The sequence below is a fragment of the Podarcis pityusensis genome (genome assembly GCF_964106645.2).
Source record: "Podarcis pityusensis genome assembly, chromosome: 17".
In the NCBI taxonomy this organism is placed as follows: domain Eukaryota; kingdom Metazoa; phylum Chordata; class Lepidosauria; order Squamata; family Lacertidae; genus Podarcis; species Podarcis pityusensis.
The window spans coordinates 2,610,914-2,636,785 of NC_138042.1; the positions used below are offsets into that span (position 1 = coordinate 2,610,914).

The 25,872-nt window shown below is 47.6% G+C and overlaps 3 protein-coding genes across 3 annotated transcripts in view; 2 read left to right on the forward strand and 1 right to left on the reverse strand.

Annotated features, from left to right (window-relative positions):
• LOC308466623 (voltage-dependent L-type calcium channel subunit alpha-1D-like) overlaps positions 1-22 on the forward strand; it is a gene marked incomplete at its 3' end in the record, with an annotated part of 6,017 nt that extends 5,995 nt beyond the window's left edge. Inside the window, exon 7 of the mRNA XM_080987519.1 lies at positions 11-22. Within this exon, the coding sequence (XP_080843645.1) occupies positions 11-22 (12 nt within the window). The remainder of the gene's footprint in view (positions 1-10) is intronic.
• The window catches only part of CCDC22 (CCC complex scaffolding subunit CCDC22), a 178,266-nt gene that overhangs the window by 81,031 nt on the left and 71,363 nt on the right, over positions 1-25,872 (reverse strand). The window lies entirely within an intron of this gene.
• Positions 1-25,872, forward strand: part of LOC308466527 (voltage-dependent L-type calcium channel subunit alpha-1D-like) — a 78,257-nt gene that overhangs the window by 38,254 nt on the left and 14,131 nt on the right. Inside the window, exons 20-40 of the mRNA XM_080987364.1 lie at positions 1,897-2,041; positions 3,214-3,343; positions 3,521-3,580; positions 4,702-4,808; positions 5,220-5,307; positions 5,696-5,803; positions 6,752-6,804; positions 7,752-7,898; positions 9,286-9,487; positions 10,195-10,353; positions 11,954-12,064; positions 16,984-17,067; positions 17,578-17,598; positions 19,608-19,736; positions 19,969-20,034; positions 20,544-20,635; positions 20,890-21,049; positions 22,275-22,402; positions 23,506-23,602; positions 23,815-23,917; positions 25,472-25,573. Of these exons, the coding sequence (XP_080843490.1) occupies positions 1,897-2,041; positions 3,214-3,343; positions 3,521-3,580; positions 4,702-4,808; positions 5,220-5,307; positions 5,696-5,803; positions 6,752-6,804; positions 7,752-7,898; positions 9,286-9,487; positions 10,195-10,353; positions 11,954-12,064; positions 16,984-17,067; positions 17,578-17,598; positions 19,608-19,736; positions 19,969-20,034; positions 20,544-20,635; positions 20,890-21,049; positions 22,275-22,402; positions 23,506-23,602; positions 23,815-23,917; positions 25,472-25,573 (2,292 nt within the window). The remainder of the gene's footprint in view (positions 1-1,896; positions 2,042-3,213; positions 3,344-3,520; positions 3,581-4,701; positions 4,809-5,219; positions 5,308-5,695; positions 5,804-6,751; positions 6,805-7,751; positions 7,899-9,285; positions 9,488-10,194; positions 10,354-11,953; positions 12,065-16,983; positions 17,068-17,577; positions 17,599-19,607; positions 19,737-19,968; positions 20,035-20,543; positions 20,636-20,889; positions 21,050-22,274; positions 22,403-23,505; positions 23,603-23,814; positions 23,918-25,471; positions 25,574-25,872) is intronic.

Sequence of the window (25,872 nt, forward strand, 5' to 3'; positions counted from 1 at the left end):
CTGATCCCAGGAGAATTCCTAGTGCTGAGCCTTTGTGGCAAAGGGGTAGGTCCCAATTCCCCATCTTTTCCTTGCCAACAAAGTTCCGTATAGTTAAAGCCATGGTTTTCCCAGTAGTGATGTATGGAAGTGAGAGCTGGACCATAAAGAAGGCTGATCGATGAAGGATGGATGCTTTTGAATTCTGGTGCTGGAGGAGACTCTAGAGAGTCCCATGGACTGCAAGAAGATCAAACCTCTCCATTCTGAAGGAAATCAGCCCTGAGTGCTCACTGGAATGACAGATCCTGAAGCTGAGGCTCCAAGACTTTGGCCACCTCATGAGAAGAGAAGACTCCCTGGAAAAGACCCTGATGTTGGGAAAGATGGAGGGCACAAGGAGAAGGGGACGACAGAGGACGAGATGGTGGGACAGTGTTCTCGAAGCTACAAACATGAGTCTGACCAAACTGCGGGAGGCAGTGGAAGACAGGAGTGCCTGGTCTGCTCTGGTCCATGGGGTCATGACTAAACAACAATGGGGACACGACTAAACAACTAAACAACAACAAAGACACAGACTGGAATTGCAGGCTGGAATGTGTGGCTCTGTGTTGCTGAGATTGGTGTTGCATCAACTGAGGGCTTATACACACCTGCAACTGCTATTTGTTGCACTTCCGCTTTAAAGAGTCGGGATTTTTATTTATTTTTATTATTATTTTTGGAGAGATCATAGCCAGGTTTCTTGCAACACACAGTTAGGATTGGTGAATGTTACACAACAGCATTGCAATTGTACAACCAAGATGATTAAGGGTCTGGAAACCAAGCCTTATGAGGAATGGTTGAGGGAGTTGGAGATATTTAGCCTGGACAAGAGGAGACTGAGATGAGATATGATAGCCATCTTCAAATATCAAAAAGGCTCTTGAATGGAGGATGGAGCAAGCTTGTTTTCACCTGCTCCCAGAGGGAACCAAAGGCTTGATGTTACAAGAAAGGAGATTTTGACTCAACATCAGGAAGAACTTTCTGTTGTAAGAGCCTTTTGACAGTGGAACGGGATCCCTTGGACGGTAGTGGATTCTCCTTCCCTGGTGATTTTAAAGCAGAAGTTGGATGGCCATCTGTCTGGGATGCTTTATTTGAGATTCCTGCATTGCAGGGGGTCGGACTAGATAACCTTCAGAGTCCTTTCCAACTCTGAAATTCTGTGGTTCTATGCAGCCTCTTTCTCTCCTGCTGCAGCTCACTTTTTCCATTAGCCTTTGCATAGCCTCCCCTCAACCTTCCTCCCTTCCTGTATCAACTGTTAAATTGTAAGTTTCTTGGGGCAATTGCACCTCTTCTCTGTTGTTACTCTGTAATGCACCATGCACATTTATGGTACAGTCAAACCTTGGATGTTAAATGTAATCTGCCCCGGAAGACCGCTTGACTTCCAAAAGGTTTGACAACCGAAAACTGAAGGCAGAAGCCTCAATACAATAGGGAAATTCAAAACAGAAGCCACATAGCACATTCGGCTTCCAAAAACTATTCAAAAACTGGAGCAGTCACTTCCGGGTTTTCGGCGTTCAGGAGCCAAAACGTTCCAAAACAGAGGCATTTGGGAACCAAGGTTTGACTGTACTATATAATAATCAGATCAGTTCATAATAGTTAGACATTATTCTCTCTCTCTCTCTCTCATTAACACACACACACACTGCTGTAATGAATATGGCTCCCGAGGAATCCTTAAAACCAAATGTGGAGAACCTTTGACCTTCTAGATGTTGCTGAACTACAATTCCCATCGCCCCAGGCTATTGGCCATGCTTGTCGAGGCTCATGGGAGTTGTAGTTCAGCTTCAGATGAGGGCCAAAGGTTACTCAGTCCTTGCTTAATCCTACACCATGTCTTGTTTTCAGGTGAGGAGGAAGAGGAAGAAGAGGCAGAAGGAGATCAGCAGAGCTTGGCAGAGTCTCACCTAGACAAACTGGAGGAAACCCCCACAGAGAAGGTGTTACCAATTCCTGATGGAAGTTCCTTCTTCTGCCTTAGCAAGACAAATCCGTGAGTACAGAAAGGCATGAACCAAGGAGGAAGAAGGTGGGGCTGGCTTTCTCTTTCAGTGGAATGTGACCTCAGTTTGTTCACAATTCTGCAAGAGTTGTAGGGTAAGGTCCAGGAATTTCCTCTTCTGGTGCCAGGGCTGTGCAGGTGTCAGACCTGCAAGCAGTCACTTGGAAAGGCGAAGGTGCAGCCTACTTTAGCTCAAGACCCAGAACATCAAACAAAGGTCACATACAGGTCCATAGTTACGGCAGGCCAGCATGAAGGTACAGAACAGTGAACAGCCATCAGAAGGACTTGATGCAATGTAGTCTGCATGACTGTTCTAGCAGTAGCTTTTTCACACTGAAAAACCACGTTTGAAGCACCAGTTCTGTAAGGCCAGCCTGGCTCTGTTGTCCCCCACAGATTGCCTGGCCTGACTGGCCTGATAAGCTGCAGTACTCCTCTTTGGACATTATCTGGGTGGCACTGCAGCATGCCAAATCCTCAGTCTGCAAACAGCCCTGGTGGTGCAAGGTGGCAAGGTCCCTGTGGCCAGAGTCCCTGGTGTGAGTGCCCTAATAACCTACATGTAGAAGCATATCTATGCTACTAATTTATATATCCATTTAACTGTTGTGTCTTCCACCCCAAAGAATCCTCGAAACTAGGTTTGGCAAGGGATTTCTAGTGCTGCCTGGGTTCCTGGGGCAGAGGGCATGACTAACCAGTGTAAGACTATGGTAAAAAAATTGCCAGAGATCCTGGTTTCATTGTGGTCCCACTTTGGGGACCCATTGGTTGAGAGCAGTAGGGGACAACTGGAGGCACTGTCTGGCTATGCCTGGACAGACCCAGAACTGCCAGGGTTCACGCTGGTGGTGGAGTTTTAGCCTTCTTCCCAGGTATCTCAACCCAAGGTCAAGGGAGTAGGCAAATCCCAAGGTCAATCTTTGCTTGGCTTCAGAGATTTTGCTGCTGGCTTTTCTCCCCATGTCAGTCCAGCCCACTTCCAAGGCACCACCCAGGCTCTTCCCTCTAATCTTGCCCACATCTGCCAGGATCGCCCTTTAGCTCCCCATCTCCACCTCCTGATTCGCAGGGGAGTCTGCATGTGCCTCAGGAAACTTGGCTGCTCCTATTGTGTGTTGCTGGCTCACTATGGTGGCCGCCTTTCTTTCTCTCGCCAGGCTTCGTGTTGGGTGCCACAAATTGATCCATCACCACATTTTCACCAATCTCATCCTTGTCTTCATCATCCTCAGCAGCATCTCCCTGGCAGCAGAGGACCCTATCCGAGCACACTCCTTCCGCAACAATGTAAGCCATGCCATATGGAAAGGTGGTTGGGTAGAATGGAAGAGAGAGGGCCAGAGGCAGAAGAGTGTCTCACCCTCTGCTCCGTCCTTTCTCTCTCTCTCACTCCTCTCTTATTTCCTCATTTTTCCATTCTCTTCCTCCCCCACCCCTCTCCTGTTCCCCCCTCTCATTACACAGATTCTGGGATACTTTGATTATGCCTTCACTTCTATCTTCACTGTTGAGATCCTACTCAAGGTACCAGAAGATGAGGAAGGGGAGAGTAGCCAGCCCTCAGTGGATGCCCCAGTGGCCAAGTCCCTAGGGTTGCCCACACCTGCACGTGGGCCATGTCTGCAGGGTGGCACCGAACAACCAGACCTTAGCTGCTTCTGCTAGTGCCCTCATAGCCCCATGGCTGGCAATCAGGGTTGGGGTTGGGGTGGAGAAGGGGGTCAGCAACTGCAGAATGAGCTACAAGTCATTGGGGAGTAGGGGGGTGGGAGAGAAGATGTGGCTCCCAGCAACAAGGAGGGAAAGGTCAGGGCTGCACTTCTCAGCTCCTGTCTAGAGGCCTTTGACTCTTACTACCCACCATGAATTTAGCTCCAACACAGCTGTGGACTGTGCAGAACAGTGATCAAGATCTTTGGTAGACTGCAGACCGCCTCGTGCCTGCTGGTTGCTGCAGTTCTTGTAAAGAAGGCTGGTCTTGATCAACATTGTTAAGCATGAGTCACGTAACTCAGGTTCACGTGACTCAGCCTTAGCTGTTAAAGAGATCCTGAAGATGCAGCTCCGTGGAAGAGCATCTTCCCTTCACACATAGCATTCCAGGTTCAATGCTCAGCATCTCCAGGTAAGCCTGGGAATGCCTCCTTCCTGAAACTGCTGCCAGTCAGTGCAGACACAGGGCTGAGCTCGAGGGACCCAAGGGTCCAGCTTCCGGGGCCAGCTTCTTCTCTGGCTGCCAGGGAAATAGGCCCTGGGTCCTCCCAATGTGTGTGTGGCACTTGGGGTGCTCAGCGCCCATTGTAGGCTGCACAATGTCGGCAGAGCCAGGGCCTCTTTTCCTGGCAGGCGCAGCAGCAGCAGAAGCAGCAGCAGAAGGAGAAGCTGGCACTCAGGATGCTTGGTGCTTGTGGATGTGTGTGACATCACACCCAGGTGTGACATCAACCCCCTCCCCGATCTGCCTCTTAAGTTAGCACATCTGCTCTTGAATATAAAGGGACTGAGCCTGGGTGGGGGGAAGGCAGGGTCACTTGGTTGGCGCAGGGCACCTGGGGACCTAATCTCCAAGCTTCTGGGTTCCAGCCACAGTTCTGAGAAAGAGGAGTTGGGTAGAGCCGGGGTGCTTAGCATGTCTCTGTCCTTAGATGACCGCTTACGGCGCCTTCCTGCACAAAGGCTCCTTCTGCCGGAACTGGTTCAATCTCCTTGATCTGCTGGTTGTCAGTGTCTCACTCATCTCCTTTGGCATCCAGTAAGTCTGATTGGGGAATGGTCAAGGTACTTTGGGAGTAGGCCCCCAAAAGAAGAAGAAGAAAAGGATTGTGCTGGCCTGGTCCGGGATGAAAGGGCAATGTTGCGTAGTGATGCACCACCAACTGGGATGGCCGTCTTCCGCTTCCAGCCTCTGAAATACCACTTGCTGGGATTCACAAGCAGGCAGAGGGCTCTTGTGCTCAGGTCCTGCTTCCAGGCTTCTTGGAGGCATCTGGTTAGGCACTGTGAGAACAGGATGGTGGACTGCGTTGGGCTCTTGGCCTGATCCAGCAGGGCTCTTCTTACTAAGTTCTTAGGAGCTATTTTATAGGAAATGAAAAGAAGGTGTAAGCAGTTTGGTTTTTCAACCCCAAACTCTCCCACGCCTCCCTTCCTCTTTCCACCTCAGCTCCAGTGCCATCTCTGTGGTGAAGATCTTGCGCGTGCTGAGGGTGCTGCGCCCTCTCCGGGCCATCAACCGGGCCAAGGGGCTGAAGGTGAGGGACGTCTTGCAGGGCAGCTGGTGGCTCTCCAATGTGGATCTGGAAGGAGGTCCCACAGCATGGGGGCTATGAAGATGTGGTGCCTGTGTTCCACAGCCCACTCAGGGTTGGCCCATCCATGAGGCAGGGCGAGGCAACTGCCTCAAGGTGGCAGGATCCACAGGGGCAGTGGATCCCAAGGTAGACCTTTATTCCCCCTTCTTCCCGATGTCAATCTTCACTCCCCGCTTCTTCCCTGGTGGGGAGCAGGACACCATTTTGTGGTTCACCTCAGGTGCCAAAATGTCTTGCACCAGCCCTGACACCCACAGGGTCGCCCTGTTGAGAACTGGAAAGTTCCCTCCTGGCCACCTCACATCCCTTGTGCTTCCCTGTCTGACAGCACGTGGTTCAGTGTGTGTTTGTGGCCATCCGCACCATTGGGAACATCATGATAGTCACCACCCTGCTGCAGTTCATGTTTGCTTGCATCGGTGTTCAGCTCTTCAAGGTAAGGAGTGCTAATTTATTTGGGGTGGTTTGGATTAAATGAGTGTGTGCAAGATGTGTATATGTGCTTGGATCAAGGACATGTTGAGTGTGGGCGTGTTTCTTTGGGGCTTGTACCCAAAACACTTCCAAATACCATCACCTTAGCAACCAATCCTGTACCTCATTATAGACACTAGTCGGGCGGCTTATTTGTTTCAGCTGTAGGTCATCACAAGGGGGGGGGGGGAAATCAGCTCAAAAAGAAAGAAAATACATGTGCAAAGGCACAGCCATAGAAGTTACATGGGTAAACATAGTAATAATCATCATATAATGATATATGGTAAATCATCTGCATTGCAAAGTATTGCTCTTGTTTTTCAGCTAGTTGATTGGTAGCTTACCTCAGCACACACTGCCATATTTGATGAAGGTGGACAGTGAGCAAGAGAGGGAAAGGGAGACCGAGAGAAAGACAGAGAAGTATGGAGATCTTGTAGAGGAAAAGCAATGTGAAAAGAGCAACTAGACATAATGCCCAACATAAGACTGTTGTGAACCTTTCTCTGTTAAGCTTAGGCAGGCTTAGGCAGACCCTTCCCCACCTCCCACCTCCACTGGGCCAGCACGATCCCAATGACTTGGGGTGGGGAAGTACATGATATGATGAGGTTGAGGCAATTTTACAGGGAGATGGATGACAACCTGACACTGACCTGGGCTGAGCATAACATCTTGCTCTACCCTAAGATGAAAAGTCGATAGAAGTGGGTGTCTCATTACAGGGCAGGGTAAAGGTAAGCCCTGACTGCCCCACCCTGTGTGAGGCTAGTTTACTGTTTCCTCCATGCCCAGGGCCATGGGGGGGGGCAGCACACAGGGTAGAAAGATAAGAATTTCCCCAGGATGGATACCTTGCTTCCCCATCAGTGCCCGATCTCCAATCTCCTGCCACTTCTGTCTCCAGGGCAAGTTCTACAGCTGCACAGATGAGGCCAAGCACACTCCGTATGAATGCAAGTAAGTCTCAGCCCTGCCCTGCAAGGAGAGCAGAGCGTCCAGTTACCTTCCCCAACCAAGTTCTCCAGGTGGCATTGGCATTTTAGCCTAATACCAAGAACAGCAACCAAGATGTCTAGCCACCCCACAGATCAAACTGGGGCCTCTTGTTAACATTGCTGCCTGCCGCTCTCTGGCCCTGCTTTCTTCTTGTCTTTTTCTTTTTTCCTCACTCCTGGACAGATCTCAACTGCCATACATTAGCATGGCAAAATGTTGCAGCAATGTAATGGATTCCCATGTATGGCTGATCTGAGATGAAAGCTAGATGGTCTAGTATCGTGTAATGGCCTGTGAATTAAGGGTTGTTTGTGGGTGAGGCCCAAACAAGACATCACATGGGAGATACAGTAATAACCTCCTACCTTTCTTCCTTCCCCTCTCCTGTTTCTTTTGCTGAAAACTAACCTCTGAGTCTGTGATTGTGACCCAAAGAGTAGCAGGGAGAAGGTGCTCCTTGACCCTTTCCTCTTTCTGCTTCCCCTCCCCAAGCTGCTGCTTCTCCCCCCCCCCTCCCGCCCGGGGGGGGGAGATAATTTTGAAGAAATAAATGGCAAAAAGGGAAAAGGTTAAGCAATCCCTGCTATTCTTCCACTCAGACCAGCTGCCTCCATGTATCTGCTTTTCAGTTTAAAAATAAAGAGAGGAAGAAAAGAGAAAGGTGGGAGACTATTAGCATCTAGTTTGTCCCTAAGATAGGAGAGAGGGGTCTGAGAGGCAGAAAGGAGGGTGGCTGGGTAGCTTTGCAGTAAAAGGAACTGTGGTTTTTGCAGCTGGAAATTGTGTTAGGGTTACACTCTGAGATCTGGTCTGCCTGTCTAAGTTCAATGACTCCCAGCTGCAGCCCATACTGATAGCTCCTTCTGCTCCTTCTTCCTTTCCTCTTCCTCCTCCTCCTCCACACACAGGGGCACATTCATTGTCTACAAGGATGGAGATGTGGCTCACCCAATGGTGCGGGAGCGTGCCTGGCTCAACAGTGACTTCAACTTTGACAATGTTTTGTCGGGCATGATGGCCCTTTTCACTGTCTCTACTTTTGAAGGCTGGCCAGCGTGAGTTACTCTACTGGGGATTGTGCATGGGGTGTGCACACACCTGTGTATATAATTGTGTTTGTGATGATTCTCACCATTACCATAATTCTCTGGCATGTCACTATGTAAAACAAAAATGTGAACATGATAAAGCGTGACACAGCTCTTTTGCCGCACGCAAGTTATCGTGTTGTTAGCTTTCTACCCGTTGTCTTCTGCCATAATAAAGAAGCTTGTGTGACTTATTGAAGACTGGAAAGGAAATCCACCCATTTTTCCACGCCTCTTCCTATGTCTGCCTTCTGAATCATCTCTTTGCAGTCTATGAAAATTCCTGACTGGATTAGACCAATAATTGGCATCAATTTCTGGGACTCCTGGGGCAACTTGGCCAAGTATTAGGAGGGATGGCTCTACCAGGCAGGTGGATCCACCAGAGGCAAGTGGCAAAGTCCAAAGCAGAAAAAGGCTGGCATTCTGAGAGGGGCAGCTGGGGAGCAGGGAGGGCAGGGAACAGGAACTTCACATTTGTGGAGGAGTTGCTCAGATTGGGCTGGTTCCTAGCATGAGGCTTTGTAGAGTTCGGTGGAGCCTCTGTCTCATGAACAGGGGCTGAGTCAACTGGGGAAGCTTGAATTGGTGCCTTGGTGGGAGTTCTGAGGAATACAGCTCTGCCTGCAGTTACTTGGGCAGGAAGACTATGCCTCAGTGGCATGGGAAGTAAGATGTAGGAGCCTGACTGCTGCAAGGGCTGCTTTGAGACACACTCACACCCTTAGCACTTTAAATGAACAGAGAAAATGTATCCTGCACTGCTACCAGGAACTCTGAGGTGTGCTTTAACAGATCATAGGGCTTAGGTGTGCTGTCACTGCCTATCCACACCCCATGTCAAGTCACAGCCAAGATGGCGATCTTGGTCTTGGTCAGTGGGGCTCCTTTATGGGTGTTGGCCCTGGAAATTTGGGTGCCAGGTCAGCACCAACACTTTGAATTGTGCTTGGAAACGTACTGGGAACCAATGTGGATCCATTAAGACCAGTGTTTTATTGTCCTGGAGGCCGCTCCCAGTGGAACCACTGCATAACAGTGCCCCTAGCTCCCAACTCCTCTAGACGGTCCAGAAGGATGTCATGGTCAATCGTGTCAAAGGCCACTGAGAGATCCAGCAGAAGCAGGAAACAGCTTTCACTTCTGTCCCTAGCCTGCTGAAGATCATCAGCCAGCGCAACCAAGGCAGTTTCAGTTCCATGATGAGGCCTGTATCTTGATTGGAAGGGATCCAAATGGTCGTATATCCTGTCCACAGAATGGTAGTTCATGCTTTTTATGGGTCTGTCTCTCCTCTTCACTGCTATGCTCTCTGTTCACAGTTTCCCTCTCTTCACCACTTTGCCCTTGCCAGGCTACTTTACAAGGCTATCGATGCCAATGCAGAAAACGAGGGGCCCATCTACAACTACCGGGTGGAGATCTCCATCTTCTTCATTGTCTACATCATCATCATTGCCTTCTTCATGATGAACATCTTTGTGGGTTTCGTCATCATCACTTTCCGGGCACAGGGAGAACAGGAATACAAGAACTGTGAGCTGGACAAGAACCAGGTATCTCTTTCTCCTCACTTCATGCTCTGCTGGTGCAAATCACCGTTCCCACTTATTCCCAACCTCACTGCCACCATGACCAACCCATCCTCATTGTTCTGCTGCCACATTAACTTCAGCAGTCGATTACTTCAAATTTGTGCAGTTCTGATGGAGCTGGTGGAGATTGTGGCTTTTTCCTTCTGTCTCTCTCCCTCCAGTGACTGTCCCACAATTCCTTGTACTGAATAAAGCAGGGGCAGGGAACATTTTCTGTTGAGGGCTGAATTTCCTTGGCGGGGGGGGGTATAATCTCTCAGGGGACGGGACCAGAACCAAAAGTGGGTGGGACTATCCCTTCTCGCTCTTTTTCTCTCACCCGTATCCTTCACCCTCCCCTCTCTGTCCCTCCTCTTCTTCCCCACCTAGCAATCTACAAGGGGAATAACAGGTTGCTCTTGCCAGAGGTCTAAACTGATTGCCTGCAGAGGCCTATGGTACTAGTATCTATTGCTCATGCAGCAAGGCTACTAGTCTCCTTGTGGCCTTAAGTCTATATCAAATGCCAACTTGGGGCTCCAGAACCAATATCTTTGAATAAGACCTCCCTAACATGCCTGGGATCTGGAGAGCTTTCAAAGATACCTTGAAGTGGTGATGATGTTTATGGGGCAGTTAGTGCAGGGTTGTTAATTGTTTTCTAGCTAAAACTCTTCTACTTTCCACAGCGGCAGTGCGTGGAATATGCCCTGAAGGCCCAGCCGTTACGGCGCTACATCCCCAAGAACAAATATCAGTATAAATTCTGGTACATGGTCAACTCCACCGGTTTTGAATACATCATGTTTGTGCTCATCATGCTTAACACCATTGCACTGGCTGTGCAGGTGAGAGTGAGCAGGTAACAATGAGAAGGGCAGTGAGGGTATGTGAGGGGGAGATTGGTGATGGAAGGCAGATGAGGCCAAAGAGACAGGACATTTGTCCTTCACTTGCTTGTCCTGTTCATGTCTAAAGCCAAAAAATCTACACAACAAAAAGAGCATGTAGACGAATGAAACTGAACCCTCTTCCCTTCCTTAGTTTCCTATGCTCCATTGCCTCAGCCTGGCTCCCAATATAGGAAACTGAGTGGGCTTGAAGCACAGTGAGATAAGATCAGGAGAGAAGAGGCACACATTACCTTCAAGCTCCTTTTGTTGTTTTTTAAAGAATTAGGCCCATCCACCTCACAATCCCCATTTTCAAACATCAGTGGAGCAGACACATGAGTCAACAAACAAGGCAGCCCCTGCCATGACTAGTTTGATTCTTAGTGAGAAAGGTGTGAGATGACAGTCACACAGTTCAGAATGTAAAGAGAAGTGGAGAGACCAAGAAGCTCACTTGGTAGAATAGGGCTCACTTTGGTGTGGGAGCTCACTCTGTGTTGTGGGGAAGGGAATTTATGCTTAAACAACCCATACACAGGGTAATATTTTGCCTATTGTATAGAGGGGCCTATTGTACATGCATATTTTGATACTTGTATCATTTTTAAAACAACAACAACACACCATTGTCTTTATTTTAAATAGAGAGAGGAAAGGACTGAGGTGTTGGAGTACCAAGGCTTGTAGTGATGGCAGGAATCAGAACTTTGTCATGAGAACAAAGGGAATGTGATGCACAATGGCAGTGTTCAATGGCTGTGAGTTGCCAGGGCTTCAAGGGCAGAGAAACGCTGACTCTGGGGGAGATGTTCATGTGGACAGCTATTTTTGGTATTAAAGTAGACCATCCAGAAGAGCAGTGCTATTTTTTTAGAAAAAGAGATGCTGGAACTCACCATGAACACCTCCCTCATTTTCTTAGAATGGCAATGGTGCCCACCTGAGAGGTGCTGGAACTGAGTTCTTTCAAGTTCCAGCTTTAAAAAAAGCCCTGCAGAAGAGTGCATATGAGCCAGTGGGACTTGAGGGTAGATCAGGATTCCCACCACACATCCTGTTTCTCAAAATACCTAGGACCAGTGAAGTGCATGGCATACTTATACTTTGGGATTTTGACCCCCAAAGGCAAGCATACTAAAGGAGACAGGCATTCTGAAGCTGAGGCAATATTCACTCCAAAGGGAACAACCCTTGAGTGGAAGGTGGGATGCTGGAGAGGATGGGGAGAAGGCAGGAGAAGCCCAGGTCACACCTCGCAACAAGGTAGAAAGATAGGTGATGGAGACAAGACAGAGTCCATGGTACAAACTTGCTGAAAGGTGTGTGCACAGACAGTGTGCCATGGCTGATCAGTAAATCAGGACCAGAGGAAGGGCCTCTGACTGCCAACCAACAAATGTGTGGTGTGGTAGATAGAAGCCCAAAAGAACCTGGGAATGCTGGGTGGATTTTGAGAACAAGGTTGCAAAGCACCAAATCACAACAGCTCCCAGCTTGAGGACCACAAGATCCCCAAGGTGCTCCTACATGCTTTGTGCATTTTCTCCTTTTCCAGCACTACGAACAGTCCCAGCCCTTCAACTATGTCATGGACCTGCTCAACATGGTCTTCACAGGCCTCTTCACTGTCGAGATGGTGCTGAAGATCATTGCCTTCAAGCCCAAGGTTTGGGAGCTGGGGGTTCTACTCAAGAGATACTTTGCTTAGAGCAGAGGTGGGCAGCCTGCGGCCCCCCAGATTTTGCAGAGCTACAGCACCCATCAAACCTTTATAATTGGCCATGCTGGCTGGAGCCCAACAATACCTGGAGAGTCACAGGTCCTCCACACCTGGCTTAGAGTCTCACCATAAACAAACATATGTTTTCAAGTTAATTCTGGAGCTTGGCAGGAATCTTGGCATTATGCCAGTATTCACAAGTTTCCAGCTGTGATAATAATCCCACAGGGTCTGAGGCTTTTAGTTTCAATCCCCTGCATTGATAATGATCATTTGCTCCAGAAACTAGTGTGACATGCAATTCTGACTCCAGGATTTTGTGGAGGCACTCTCAAGGTTGCCCCTTATCCTGGAAGAGACAGGACATGCAATCCAAGAATTTCCTCCCATTGCCTCCTGTGCTCTTTGGTGCCTGTGGAAAGTGAAGCCAGTGGCCATTTATACTGATATAAATCAGTATAAATCAGGCCTCAGCAAATGCCTGACCTTACCAATCTTTGGATCCAGGCACTGGCAAGAGAGGTTCCAGAGTAACTGAAGCCTTCTCTCTGAAAATGGCCTTTCTTGGTAGAAATCTACATCAGGGATTTATTGTATGTGCAGAGAGCCTCTTTGCATGAGATCCTGAAGCATATAAAAATATTGCAAAAGGAGCCTTCTGCATTTCAAGGTAACACTTCCAAGGAGTCTGAAAAAAATGTATGATGAATGTCATTAGATACATAGCCCAACTCACACCAAAGGCCCAGAGTGCATAAGAAAGCAAACCAGGATCAAGTTTCATGTTCATTTCACTCCCTCCTCACCCTCCACCTGTTTCCAACTTACTTCTGAGCTTCAAAGGCCAGCCCAAGCAGGTAGGTCTTGCAGCATTTCCCAGAATGCTGTTCACACTTGGAATTCAGCAAGTCTACAGTGGGAGGAAGCCAACCATAAATCAGGCTTTTCACTCTGCCTTTGACATTTGAACGGCCATTTTCCCCTTTGTTATACTAAGAAACAGAAAGCAGTTTTTACAGGACTTCAGATTATATTTTTTCACCAGCAGACAAATAAATATCTCTAAGACAGTTTATCTTGTCCCATAAGTATTTAAGAAGGAACTCACAAGGGGTTCTTACGTAGATGTCAGCTCCCCCACTTGCCTGCTCATTCTAACCTGCAGCCAAGCCCCCAGGTGCAGACAGCAGAGATCAAAGGATTTGAGGTTCCTCCCATTCAACCCCTCTTATCTTCCAGAGTGATTAATAGTCAGACCATCTGATTGACAGTAACCATGGAATTACCTTCTATCAGCGGAACTGAGAGAAGGACAGAAGTTTCTCCTCAGGGTCCCTTGCAACTCTTCAATTCAAAGATTTTATGATTCTGTTTTTGTTTTGTTTTTTAAAAAAATAATATTTATTACTTTAATATTTTTTTTTAATAATATTTATTACTTTTATAGATTACAAAAAGAGAAAAAAGGGGGGGGAGACAAAGGAGGAAAGCAAAAAGAAAAAAACAATACAATACAATATATAAACAATGCAAAACACAACCTAAACTCAAAACTAAACACATTAAACTAAACTAAACAAACCCCACTCCCTAACATTAACCCTAAATGAAACAAAACAAAAACAATTTAAAAACATACATCATCCCTTTTCCGTACTCTATCTTTCATTCCCTTGTTTCCTCGACCTCCTCTCACCTCCCTTTTTGTATTCCACTTCTTTTAATTGTTTCAGCAAATCCTTTCCATCTTTCTCCATTTTCTATCATATTGTAAATAACGTATTTTTTAACCTTATTTTCCATTAAAACTAAAATACTTATATATGCTTAACTCCTAATAACATTTCTGCTAAGCCCATAAAAAATCATTCCACCATTTTTCTATCACTCATTAGTTTTACCATAAGTCTATATATAAACTTTAAATTTTCCAATCTTCTTCCACCATCTCCTCTCCCTGGTTTCGGATTCTGCCAGTCCTTTCCGTCAACTCCATAAAGCCCATCAACCTGGTGATCTTATGTCCGAGGCTCTTAACTCTTTTCCAAGTCCCTTCTGCAGGTCTTCTTCATTTTCTTTAATGCTTAAGAGCAAATCTCGGGGAAACTCCAACCTGTCAATCCTTTTCTTCCTTCTGAACAGATCAGCCAAATTTCCATAGTTAAAGCTACAGTCCATAAAGTATTTCAGGGCATATTTCAAGATTCCTCCAAGTCCAAAGGCCCCCAAAACTTCAATCTCCTCCAGGCCCGAGTCCATGTCCCAAAAGTCAGTTAATCCCTGCATAGAGGGATCTTTCCAACTTTCCTTCTTTAGTCCAAGCCGGGATCCATTCCTCAGAATCTGACTTTTCCTAGATTCAATCATAAAAGGCCTCAACTTATAGTCCTCAATTTGCTTCTGTAAAGCCACGGATCTCACTTGTATTACTTTATGTTCAACAACAGCAGCATTCTCCTTCTCCTCCTTCTCCTCCACCATTTGTCCTGCCAAAATGGATTCCTGTACCAAGTCCTGAATTATTTCTGTGTTGGTGTTCACTTTTTGACTCAAATTAGCCACTTTCTGTTCCAAATTATCAACTTTAAAAATCATGTCATCCATCTTCTTGTGAAGCTGTCCCAGCGAACAGCTTATCTTACATAAAACAGTCACAATGGCCTCTCCTGTCAACATTTTTAAATGGTCCAAGGTCACTCTCTGGTTCTCAGAATCCTTATCTGCAGCTGGAAATCCCCCAGTTACACTCCTGTAATGGTTTCAAAAGCTCCCTCTAGAGGGAAACAGTCTCCACTTTTATCAGTTCTTTCAGGCACAACTCAAACATTAAAGATAAATTTTCAGTTACTTTTCCTCTTTTTTAAATGCAGAGGAGGACAATGGAAACAGTATCTTACTCTTCTTTAGCTAGCTGTCAAATCCGTTCTGTCAAATGCACTCTCTCCAAACGTCATCTGGCAGCCCGTTCCCAGGTTCAGAGCAGTGGTAATTTGATTTTTCACTCTCTCCTGCAGGCTCACTAGATCCAAAATTTCCCCCCTCTTCTCCTGCTTCCAAGGGGGGTTTTGTATTTTAAACTGATGGAAATTTAATCCTTTGCCAAAAGCTTTCAAAGACTTTAATTTGTAACATCTTTGCTTCAGTCTATTTACAAAAACGGAAGGCGGACTTCCTGTTTATGACCTCCCGCTTCAGTGCCAAATTAAAGTATTTAAAAATCCAATTTTCCGATTTACTCACGAGTAGTTGTTTAAAATCCAATTGTCCACAGGAAAAAGTCAGCACTCTCCAGCAACAGCAATGCGGCTTCACTCCGTGAAAAAAGCAGTCGATTCAAAGCACCGCGCCACTCACCCCACGTCGCTCTGGATCCCCAAAACAGGGTTTCCCCGTGAGTAGGGGAGGCGCAAAAGGTGCCAGCCGAATCCCAGGTTCACAAGCTTCTCCCGCTTGTGATTTCAATGGGTCTCCACCTTCGCCGTGGCGGTCAGACCCTGTTTTTCACGGAGCAAGTTCCTCCCGAACGGAGGAGCTCCGCCATTGCCGGAGGCGCCAACCCGGAAGTCTGGTAACCCACAAACTAGACTGACCAAGCAGCTGTGGGATTTATATCATGCACTTCCAAACAATTCATGCATATCAGCTCAAGTATTTATTACTTTTATAGATTACAAAAAGGGAAGAGAAAAACAGAAAAAAAGACAAAGAAGGAAAGCAAAAAGGAAAAAAACAACAACAAAAAACAATACAGTACAGTGTATAGACAATGCAAAACACAACCTAAACTCAAAACTAAACACACTAAACTAAACTAAACAAACCCCACTCCCTAACATTAACCCTAAATAAAACAAAACAAAAACATTTTAAAAACATACATCATCCCTTTTCCGTACTCTATCTTTCATTCCCTTGTTTCCTCGACCTCCTCTCACCTCCCTTTTTATATTCCACTTCTTTTAATTGTTTCAGCAAATCCTTTCCATCTTTCTCCATTTTCTATCATATTGTAAATAACGTATTTTTTAACCTTATTTTCCATTAAAACTAAAATACTTATATATGCTTAACTCCTAATAACATTTCTGCTAAGCCCATAAAAAATCATTCCACCATTTTTCTATCACTCATTAGTTTTACCATAAGTCTATATATAAACTTTAAATTTTCCAATCTTCTTCCACCATCTCCTCTCCCTGGTTTCGGATTCTGCCAGTCCTTTCCGTCAACTCCATAAAGTCCATCAACCTGGTGATCTTATGTCCGAGGCTCTTAACTCTTTTCCAAGTCCCTTCTGCAGGTCTTCTTCATTTTCTTTAATGCTTAAGAGCAAATCTCGGGGAAACTCCAACCTGTCAATCCTTTTCTTCCTTCTGAACAGATCAGCCAAATTTCCATAGTTGAAGCTACAGTCCATAAAGTATTTCAGGACATATTTCAAGATTCCTCCAAATCCAAAGGCCCCCAAAACTTCAATCTCCTCCAGGCCCGAGTCCATGTCCCAAAAGTCAGTTAATCCCTGCATAGAGGGATCTTTCCAACTTTCCTTCTTTAATCCAAGCCGGGATCCATTCCTCAGAATCTGACTTTTCCTAGATTCAATCATAAAAGGCCTCAACTTATAGTCCTCAATTTGCTTCTGTAAAGCCACGGATCCCGCTTGTATTACTTTATGTTCAACAACAGCAGCTTTCTCCTTCTCCTCCTTCTCCTCCACCATTTGTCCTGCCAAAGATTTTATGATTCTGTATAATTCTAGAAACTATAGGAAAAAGAAGTGCATGTGGGTCTAGCTCTGGCTGCTTTTCCACAAGAATCTATGCAGGATTTGTTCCAGAGTGGCCTTTTCTCTCTCTTTCCCCCAGCACTACTTCTGTGATGCATGGAACACCTTTGATGCTCTGATCGTGGTCGGGAGTGTAGTTGACATCGCAGTCACTGAAGTCAACGTGAGTCATTCCCAACATGAAATGTGTCCTCTGAAACAACCTCAGCTTTTTTATTCTGCTGGGAAATGTTAGCACACCTGCAGCAAAGTTGCTGAAAGAGTTTGGATGTGTTGCAGCACCGCACATGTATGGAATGAATACCCTGAATACTTTTATCTTTTTGACAGCATAACTCAAACATAGTACCCTGAGGTCTGGAAATCTGCTTTTAAACAAAGATATAAAATTTTGTACTAGATCCCAGCTTAAGTTTCTAATTTTGCGTATGCATAATGCAATAAACTAAACTGATTAGATGGTTTAAAAGCAAAGCATCTTTTGGAGTTCATTTGTTCATCCACCTTTATAATTGCCCGTCTCTTTGCCTTTTGTCTATCCATCTATGTATCCATTCTGCTATTTCTCTCTCACTTTCTCACCTGTTCTCTGCCATGCCGCTGCCTCCCATTGGATGTTATGAACCCTCGTTTCGTCTTTGCCATCATCATTCCCTTCATTATCCTGCGTTAGAATGGAGGTCATGTTGGAGAGGTATTGCACATGTATTTAATCTGAAGAAAGTTTGGAAAGGGGTGGTGGAAGGGCTAGCTGCGTCAATGCTAAGTGTATGCAACAAACAGGTTCATAAGAGAGCCGGTATGGTGTAGTGATTGTCAGACTAGGACTGGTGAGGGCCAGGTTCAAATTCCTACTCAGCCATGAAGCTGGGAGGCAAACTCTCAGCCTAAACTACCTCACAGGTTTGTTGTGAGGATAAAATGGAGAGAGACACCACATATAGCTCCTTGGAGGAAATGCAGTATATCATGTAATAAATTAAGTGTTTAAGGGCCTCCAAATTCAGGCAACTGTGTGCAAATGCTGTGTGTGTGGTGTGTGTGTGTGTCTATAGCTGTGAGTGTGCTATGTTTGAGTAATTGCACATATGATTCACCAGGTGTTGACAGCTGATGTGTTGCCAGACCTAATGCCCGTCAAGGTGGGGGAAGGCAAAACTGCATAATTACAAAGCAAAATTGTGTATTAATCAGCACAAGGAGCAGCAAAGTCAGCCAGTCTGCCCCAACTCTGCTTTCATAGGGAGTCAGGGACTAGTATCAATTGGTTCATTCTGCCTTTTGGCATCAGGGGGCTTTATTTGCAGGCGTGCTTAGTCTTTTGTAATCTTACGCTTTGGCTAGTGCTGGTTGGTGGTGCTCAGGCTGAACCCACCCTCACCTGACACCATTCATCTACTGTGGCCCTGGGTCCTCCTGACACACCGTGCCTACCCTTGGATGGGTGAACATGCATCCGCCATGAGGTTTCTGTGTGTGCAAAGGCAGCATTGGCCTGATGTGTGCAAGCATTGACAGGGTTCATGTGATGGAACTTTATCAAGGTAGTCCTGAGTGGTGGGCTGCCTGGATTTGGGGCTTTTGCTTCACCTTCTTTCTTGCTGAATCCAACCCCACTGCTGCCACTTTCACAAGCAGGCACTTCCTTATGTCACCCACAGCAGCAGAAAGATGCCCAACAAAGGAGATAGCACAGTTGCCTGGCAACAACACAACCCTCTTCCCCTTGATCCTGGGCCGGGGCAAAGCAGGCAGCTCTGAACCTGGGAGAAGTTGTAGCAGGCCTTCCCATCAGATTGCTCTGCCTTCAGGGTAGATGCTAAAAGGGCTTTTTGTTTCCTTTGTCTTGTGTATGGGATGCCCTGTGGTTGTGTGAATATGGGTTCCCAAGATACGTATGTCTTGCCTATGACAGCTATGTGGAGCCTCCCTGTGCAGAGGCAGTGCTCCTCCTGGCACCAGGTGCTTTGGACAGACAGCAGGGAGACCATCCAGGCTCTGCTTATGAACTCCCACAGGCTGCTGCTGACCTGTGGATTGCTGGGAAATGACCTGACCTGAGCCAAAAGGATCTTCCATACGTGGGCGGGTTCAGTTCAGGAGTGAAGAACTTCAGGCTCAAGTGCTAAGCATTCCCCTCCAGACCTCTCCTGGCCAGGCCCCCTGCCCACAAGCAACACCCCCCCCCACTGGCCTTGCTTTGCACCACAAGCATTTTTGCCTGTCTGGAATGTGTCCTTGAGCGCTGATCATGCCTCTTGCTGGTCTGGATGGAGGGTAGAAAGGCATGCCCGAGTGTGTGCAGAAACTAATCTACTGTACAAAAGCAAAATTTACATTTGTTGCCTTCTCAATTTTGCTCTTGATACAGCATGCGCCAGCATGCAGCCCCTGGAAGGTTGCCTAGAACAGAATGTGGCCCTGGGCCTGAAAAGGCTCCCTGCCTTTTGCATCTGCTGTGCACCAAGTTGCATGTAGCATGTCTATACATCAGACAGGAGTGGTGGGGAACCTGTGGCCCTCCAGATGTTGCAGCCCTCCAGCTTCTATCATCCCTGAGCTGCAGCCATGAGGACCAGGGTTGCTGGGAGTGGAGTCTATCAATATCTGGACGGCCACGATCCCTCATGCCTGACTTGCATGGAGTTCTTTGTTGTCGTCATGTGGGTGCTGCCAACCTGACTTCTCTCTCTGCCTCCACAGAGCTCGGAGGACAGCTCTCGCATCTCCATCACCTTCTTCCGCCTCTTCCGTGTCATGCGCCTGGTCAAGTTGCTCAGCAAAGGAGAGGGCATCCGCACCCTGCTCTGGACCTTCATCAAATCCTTCCAGGTCAGAGGGATTTCCTGGGATGTGGCCTTTCCCTCCCACAGTAGATCAAAGCATGCTGTGCTCCATCCAACACATAGGGAGGAGAAGAGCATGCTAGAGAAATGCTGAGCACAAACAGAAGCATCTTTATAGGCTGTGCTGTGTACGGGGCTAAACCAGGAATGTCTGAGCCTGGTAGCTGGGTGGGTGGGTCCAGTACTCCCAGTTCACTCTGTGTTTGTTCCACCTCCAGGCTTTGCCATACGTTGCCCTTCTTATTGCCATGATCTTCTTCATCTACGCAGTCATCGGTATGCAGGTGAGCAGACGGAGCCTCCCCTACTGCTCTCCAAGCTTGCCGAGAAGCAAATTAATTCATGCCACAATTTGTGTGTTATGAGTGGGCTTTGATAGAACTGTGTGCCTTTATTGTGCAAGGGGCTCTGGGTGCATCATGTGTGTGGGTACATGCTTTAAGAAAAGGGACACCCAGCACACATATGTGCATGCCTGCTATTCCAACCGGAGTACTGCATAGGATTCTGTAGCATGCAGGCTGAATGAGTGATGTCTGTGAGAAACATTAAGTGGGCTTTCGCTTATCACCACATACAGGAAAGCCTTGGACCTGGTCCAGTGCTGTAAGCACCATCCTGCTTCCTGTCATAGTTCTAGCTGTGTGGTGCTGGTGCAGTTTCATTCTCCACTAGTTCATAGGAGAGGAGGGCTTAATGGTTTGCATTCCAGTTCGCTTCACAGAGATTCTGCAGCTGGAATCTGTTCATGACATCTTGGCATGGCTCTGAGAGTGCTTTCCTTGCCTTTCAGACCTTTGGCAAAGTGGCCATGCAGGACGGTACGCCAATCAACCGCAACAACAACTTCCAGACCTTCCCGCAGGCGGTGCTGCTGCTCTTCAGGTGCCTCTTTGCCTCCACAAAGCAAAAGTATTTCTGCATTTAACAACTTAAGCCCATTTTAAGACCTTCTGGTGGTCCCTCGGTGTGTGGAACCAGTGAGCTGACTGGAAAAAACAGGAGCCCCTGAGGAATAATAACATCTTCCTAAGTGCCCCCCTGCAGCAAAGCTTCTGCCCCTTTCCCACAGGGTGCCTTGGTCCTTAGCCCCAGTTGGTGGCTTTCACCATGTTCTTTCCACCTCTCTCTTCCTCCAGGTGTGCAACAGGGGAAGCCTGGCAGGAGATCATGCTGGCCAGTTTGCCTGGCAAACGCTGTGACCCTGAGTCCGACTATGAGCCTGGCGAGGAGTTCACTTGTGGCAGCAACTTTGCCATTGTCTACTTCATCAGCTTCTTCATGCTCTGCGCCTTCTTGGTGAGACTCTGCAGCAGACTTCCCTCTGCTCTCTTCCGCCTCAGCCAGTTCCAAAAAAACAGATGCCAATCCTGCTTTGCAAAGCCAGGCTCCCAGTTGTAGCCAACATGTGAAAGCCCTTGTTTGCACCAGGCGGGGGGACTGTGGTGGGCCATTTCCCAGCCTTGGTCCCTGAAAACCAAAGTGGGCATTGCATCGGGAGTGGGCAGAATGTTTTTGGTTTCCTTTAAGGGAGAGCTCCTGCTCTCCATTAAAATTTAACCCTTTACCTCCCTGCCATTTGTCCTCTCAAAATTCTCCTCCTCATCCCTTGGTTGCGTTCTTTTCTGTCCTTGCCCAGAGATCTCAAAATGTTTCTGCTACGGCTCTGCTTAGCCAATGTGCAAGAGAACGACAGTGCAGGAGGAACAGCAAAGTGCCTCAGTGTGTGCCTTACACCTTTTGGTGGTATCCCTGTACCAGCACTAAATCTTAGGCAGATGGTCTGTGCCAGATTTAACCCATTTTTTTCACCACTGCCTCTAGCTGGCACTTGGCATTCCCATGCCATGCTTAATTGCTAACACTATGACTCATCATAACCATCTTCTGACATGAAGGTTTTCCTCGCCAATCCTAAACATGTGGATTGACGGAAATGGGCTTTGCCCGTGCTCTCATGCGCTCTCCTCATAAGAACAGAAGAACCTGCTGGATCAGACCAATGGCCCCTCTAGCTCAGCATCAGCAGATACCTGTGGGAAACCAGGGAGCAGAACGTGAGCATAAGAGCAGCCCTCTCACCTCCCGTGGTTTCAGAAGCATTGCCCTCTCCAGTTATGGAGGCAGAGCATGGCCACGTTGGCTAGTAGCCATTGATAGCCCTCTCAACTGTGAATTTGTCTAATCCTCTTTTAAAGCCATTCCATCCAGGGGAAGTGAGTTCCATAGTCCAACTGTCTGAAGAAGGACTTTCATTTATCTGTCCTCAACATGGTGCTAATTGTGCACATTCCAACATTGAGTCAAAGCCCGGAAAGCAGTTTCCGTAAGAGTTTATGAGCTCTGGTTCATGGAAAGCCTTCCAATGGTGGCTACAACTCAAAAGACACTTACTTGGGAGTAAGTCCTAGTGATCTTGATATTCAGAGGAACAGGCTGTTTGCCTCTGAGGTCTTGCTCTCCTTGCCTCTCATGGGCTCTTTGGGTGCATTCACTGACCTTCACTCCATTTCACCTCTTCTAGATCATCAACCTCTTTGTTGCTGTCATCATGGATAATTTTGACTATCTGACCCGGGACTGGTCCATTCTGGGTCCCCACCATCTTGATGAATTCAAGAGGATCTGGTCAGAGTACGATCCAGCTGCCAAGTAAGAGACACATGTCTTTTTTTCTGCAATTACAGTAACTACTTACATGGAAATGCAATGGAATGTTCCGATCATCCAGAAATTCTGGAACTTTCTACTAGGGGCAGCAGAGAGAAGTTTTGACCTTCTCCTGGTTTATAGCTTCATTTGCAGAGGTCCCGTGATACAATATCTTGAAATCTCAGGCAATAAGAGGGGTGTTATTTTAACATTTTTGCCAGTGTAATTGTGTGCCACAAGGGGCCCTAAACAGCAGGGCCATCTTAAGCATATCTGGCGCCATGGTGCAATGCTCCCTCTGGTGCTCAGGCTCTGCTGGCGGGGCTGGAGGAGGCAGGCAGCGGCTGGAGGGCGGCTTCTCTGGCGGGGAAGAGGTGGAGGCTGGACATGGCACCTCCTGACTCAGCTGGCCACTTCGTGCTGCGGTGGCCACGGCAGACGGAGGCTCCGGGCGTGGCGCTGCTTTGGCGTGGCATGGCAGAGGCAGGCGAGGGCGGCGAGCTGATGCCAGGAGGTGCGGTGTCCAGCCTCTGCCTCTTCCCTGGCACCCTCCAGAACTTGGTGCCCTGGCGCCCCGCTCCACTAGCCTCTATGGGTAAGATGCCCCTGCTAAACAGTGTACTTGGACCTGTCACTTCCTGACCCAGAGGTGCAGAGCTGGAGGAGAGCAATGGTTTTGCTTCACATAGTTCACATAAGGACCGGGGTCTTTTCTAGGCCATGGCTAGTCTGCCACCACTCATAGTCCCATTGAGGGAAGCAGCACCCCACCTATCCCACAGCTCCTTACCCCCCACTTGAGATGCCAATGTGGTGCAGTGGTTAGAGTGTTGGACTAGGACTTGGGAGACTAGGGTTCAAATCCCCATTTGGCCCACAATTGCTGTGGGGATTAAATGAGGAAGGGAAGAACCATGTACACCACCTTGAGCTCCATGGAGAAAAGAGTAGAATATAAATGCAATAAATAATAGAATCACAGAATTCTAGAGTTGGAAGGGACCCTGAGGACCATGTAGTTCAACCCCCTGCAATGCAGGAATATGCAACTGTCCCTTAGAGGGATCAAACCTGCAACTAATAAATAAGTTCTCTTCCTCCAGGGGCCGCATCAAGCACCTTGATGTAGTGACTCTACTACGCCGGATACAGCCCCCGCTGGGCTTTGGGAAACTCTGCCCCCACCGAGTAGCTTGCAAGGTAATCTCAAGGGGCCCACCTGAGTGTGACTCCTGGGTTCTCGCTTCCTAGGAGAACATCGTGGCCAGGTTCTAGCTCCAGAGCCTATCAGTCCTCATGGGTTCCCTTGGAGGACTTTATGAAGGGAATGAGGTGGGTGGGGCTACAGTAGAGAGGTAGCTGGGGAGGACAGGTGACAAGGATTCTTGCTTTTAATTCATTTGTCTCTGCAGAGGCTGGTGGCTATGAACATGCCCCTGAACTCAGATGGAACTGTCACCTTCAATGCCACTCTCTTTGCCTTGGTGCGGACATCCCTCAAGATCAAAACAGAAGGTGAGGTACAAGACGGTTCTCATGGCGCTTGTCCTCAGTATATGCAGAATTGTTACTAGCTGATGAGAAAGAACATTTTATACTCTCCGGGAATGATGTTTTTTCTCCAAGCACGTAACTGGATTTATGCAAATCCACTTGCCCAGTTGCTAGTAGCAACTGCAACTCCCATCTTATGCCACACACCTAGCTGAAATACTCCTTCCCTGGAAATCCACAGAAGAGAAAGTGGAAAGTTAGAAACTTCTCTCCTTTCCTGCTAGGCTTTTGCAGGATTGTGGAAAGAAATACCTTGAAAGGGTCAATGGTGGCCACAAATAAAGCGGGCTATTCAGCCAAACTCTGCAGACCCCACATTCCAAATTCCAGGGCTAAGACCCAGCATTAAAAATACGATCTGGTCCCAAGCTTCACTTCTCCTTCCCCACCTCCTGCAACTGTCCTTTGGGTCAGACCAGAAGGCCTTGCTTCAGCCACCTCCGGTTTCCACTGCCCCACCTTCACCCCACCTTGCCCAAGCTTTGGCTTGGACCCCCACCCACCCACCCTATGCGCACCTCGTTGTTCACAAGGCACCCCCAGTGGTGACCCTGGGCATTTGTTTGTTTGCTTGCTTGTTATTCATTATCTTTGTATTGGGATTGCTCATCCAATCAAATTTCTTACATAATTCATAAAGGTAAAGGTACCCCAGACTGTTAGGTCCCGTCACGGATGACTTTGGGGTTGTGCGCTCATCTCACTCTATAGGCTGAGGGAGCCAGCGTACAGCTTCTGGGTCATGTGGCCAGCATGACTAAGCCACTTCTGGCAAACCAGAGCAGTGCACCGAAATGCTGTTTACCTTCCCGCCAGAGTGATACCTATGTATCTACTTGCACTTTGATGTGCTTTTGAGCTGCTAGGTGGGCAGGAGCAGGGACTGAACAACAGGAGCTCACCCCGTCGCGAGGGTTCGAACCGCCGACCTTCCGATCGGCAAGCCCTAGGCTCAGTGGTTTAGACCACAGCACCACCTGCGTCCCTTTACATAATTCATATAGACAACAAAATACAAAACACAATTTAAAAAAACATTTTAAAGGCACAAAAATGCAGCAAGAAACATAACTGACTCATATTCCACTGCTCATATTCCACAGAACATCTTCCTAACCACAGAAGCAGGCAATAGGGGTGATCTGTGGGGGGCATTTGTCACCTCCCCACCCCAGTCATATGTATAGATGGAGAGAATCCTGTAAGCGGGACTAGTTCAGTGGAACAGCCATTGCAAGGACTTGGGCTTGAGCTGCAGGGTCCTGAGAAGTCACAGGCAAACCCCAGAGTAGACTGCAAGGGCACGGATTGGTGCCAAGGCATTACTGTAACCCCCTAATGCAGGAATCTAGAAGAGGAGTTTTGTTCAGATCCACCCCACAAACTTAAAGCACATTTAAAGGATTTGGGGAATTGTAGCTTTGTTGGGCGTAAACTATACTTCCCAGGTTTTTGTGGGGGAGCCATGTGCTTTAAATGTGTGGTGTGGTCCTCATTCTCCCCCCACTCTTGTAGGAGACCTGGATGTGGCAAATAAGGAGCTTCGTGCTGTAATCAAAAAGATCTGGAAGCGGACCAAGCCCAAAATCCTGGATGAAGTTATCCCTCCACCAGAAGGTCAGTGCCCCTTTGTCCTAGCAACCAGACTCTGTCCCATCCCCACTGCCCAGAGATAAAAACTGAACCAAGCACTCTTGGCTTTCCATCCAGAACCTACTCTGAGTCCCATTTAACAGGGTGCTGGTTTGCTCTCAGGGCTGGTCCAAGCACTGAAGTAATCTCTAGGTTGCTTAGGGCATTGTTGTGTAGCAACCGGAGGTGGCATCTGCTTTACCTTCTGAGGGCCACCTTGGCAAGTTCAACAAAGGATAAGGAAAGGAAGCTTGGAAGACATGATGCTGTAGTGATACTTGGGA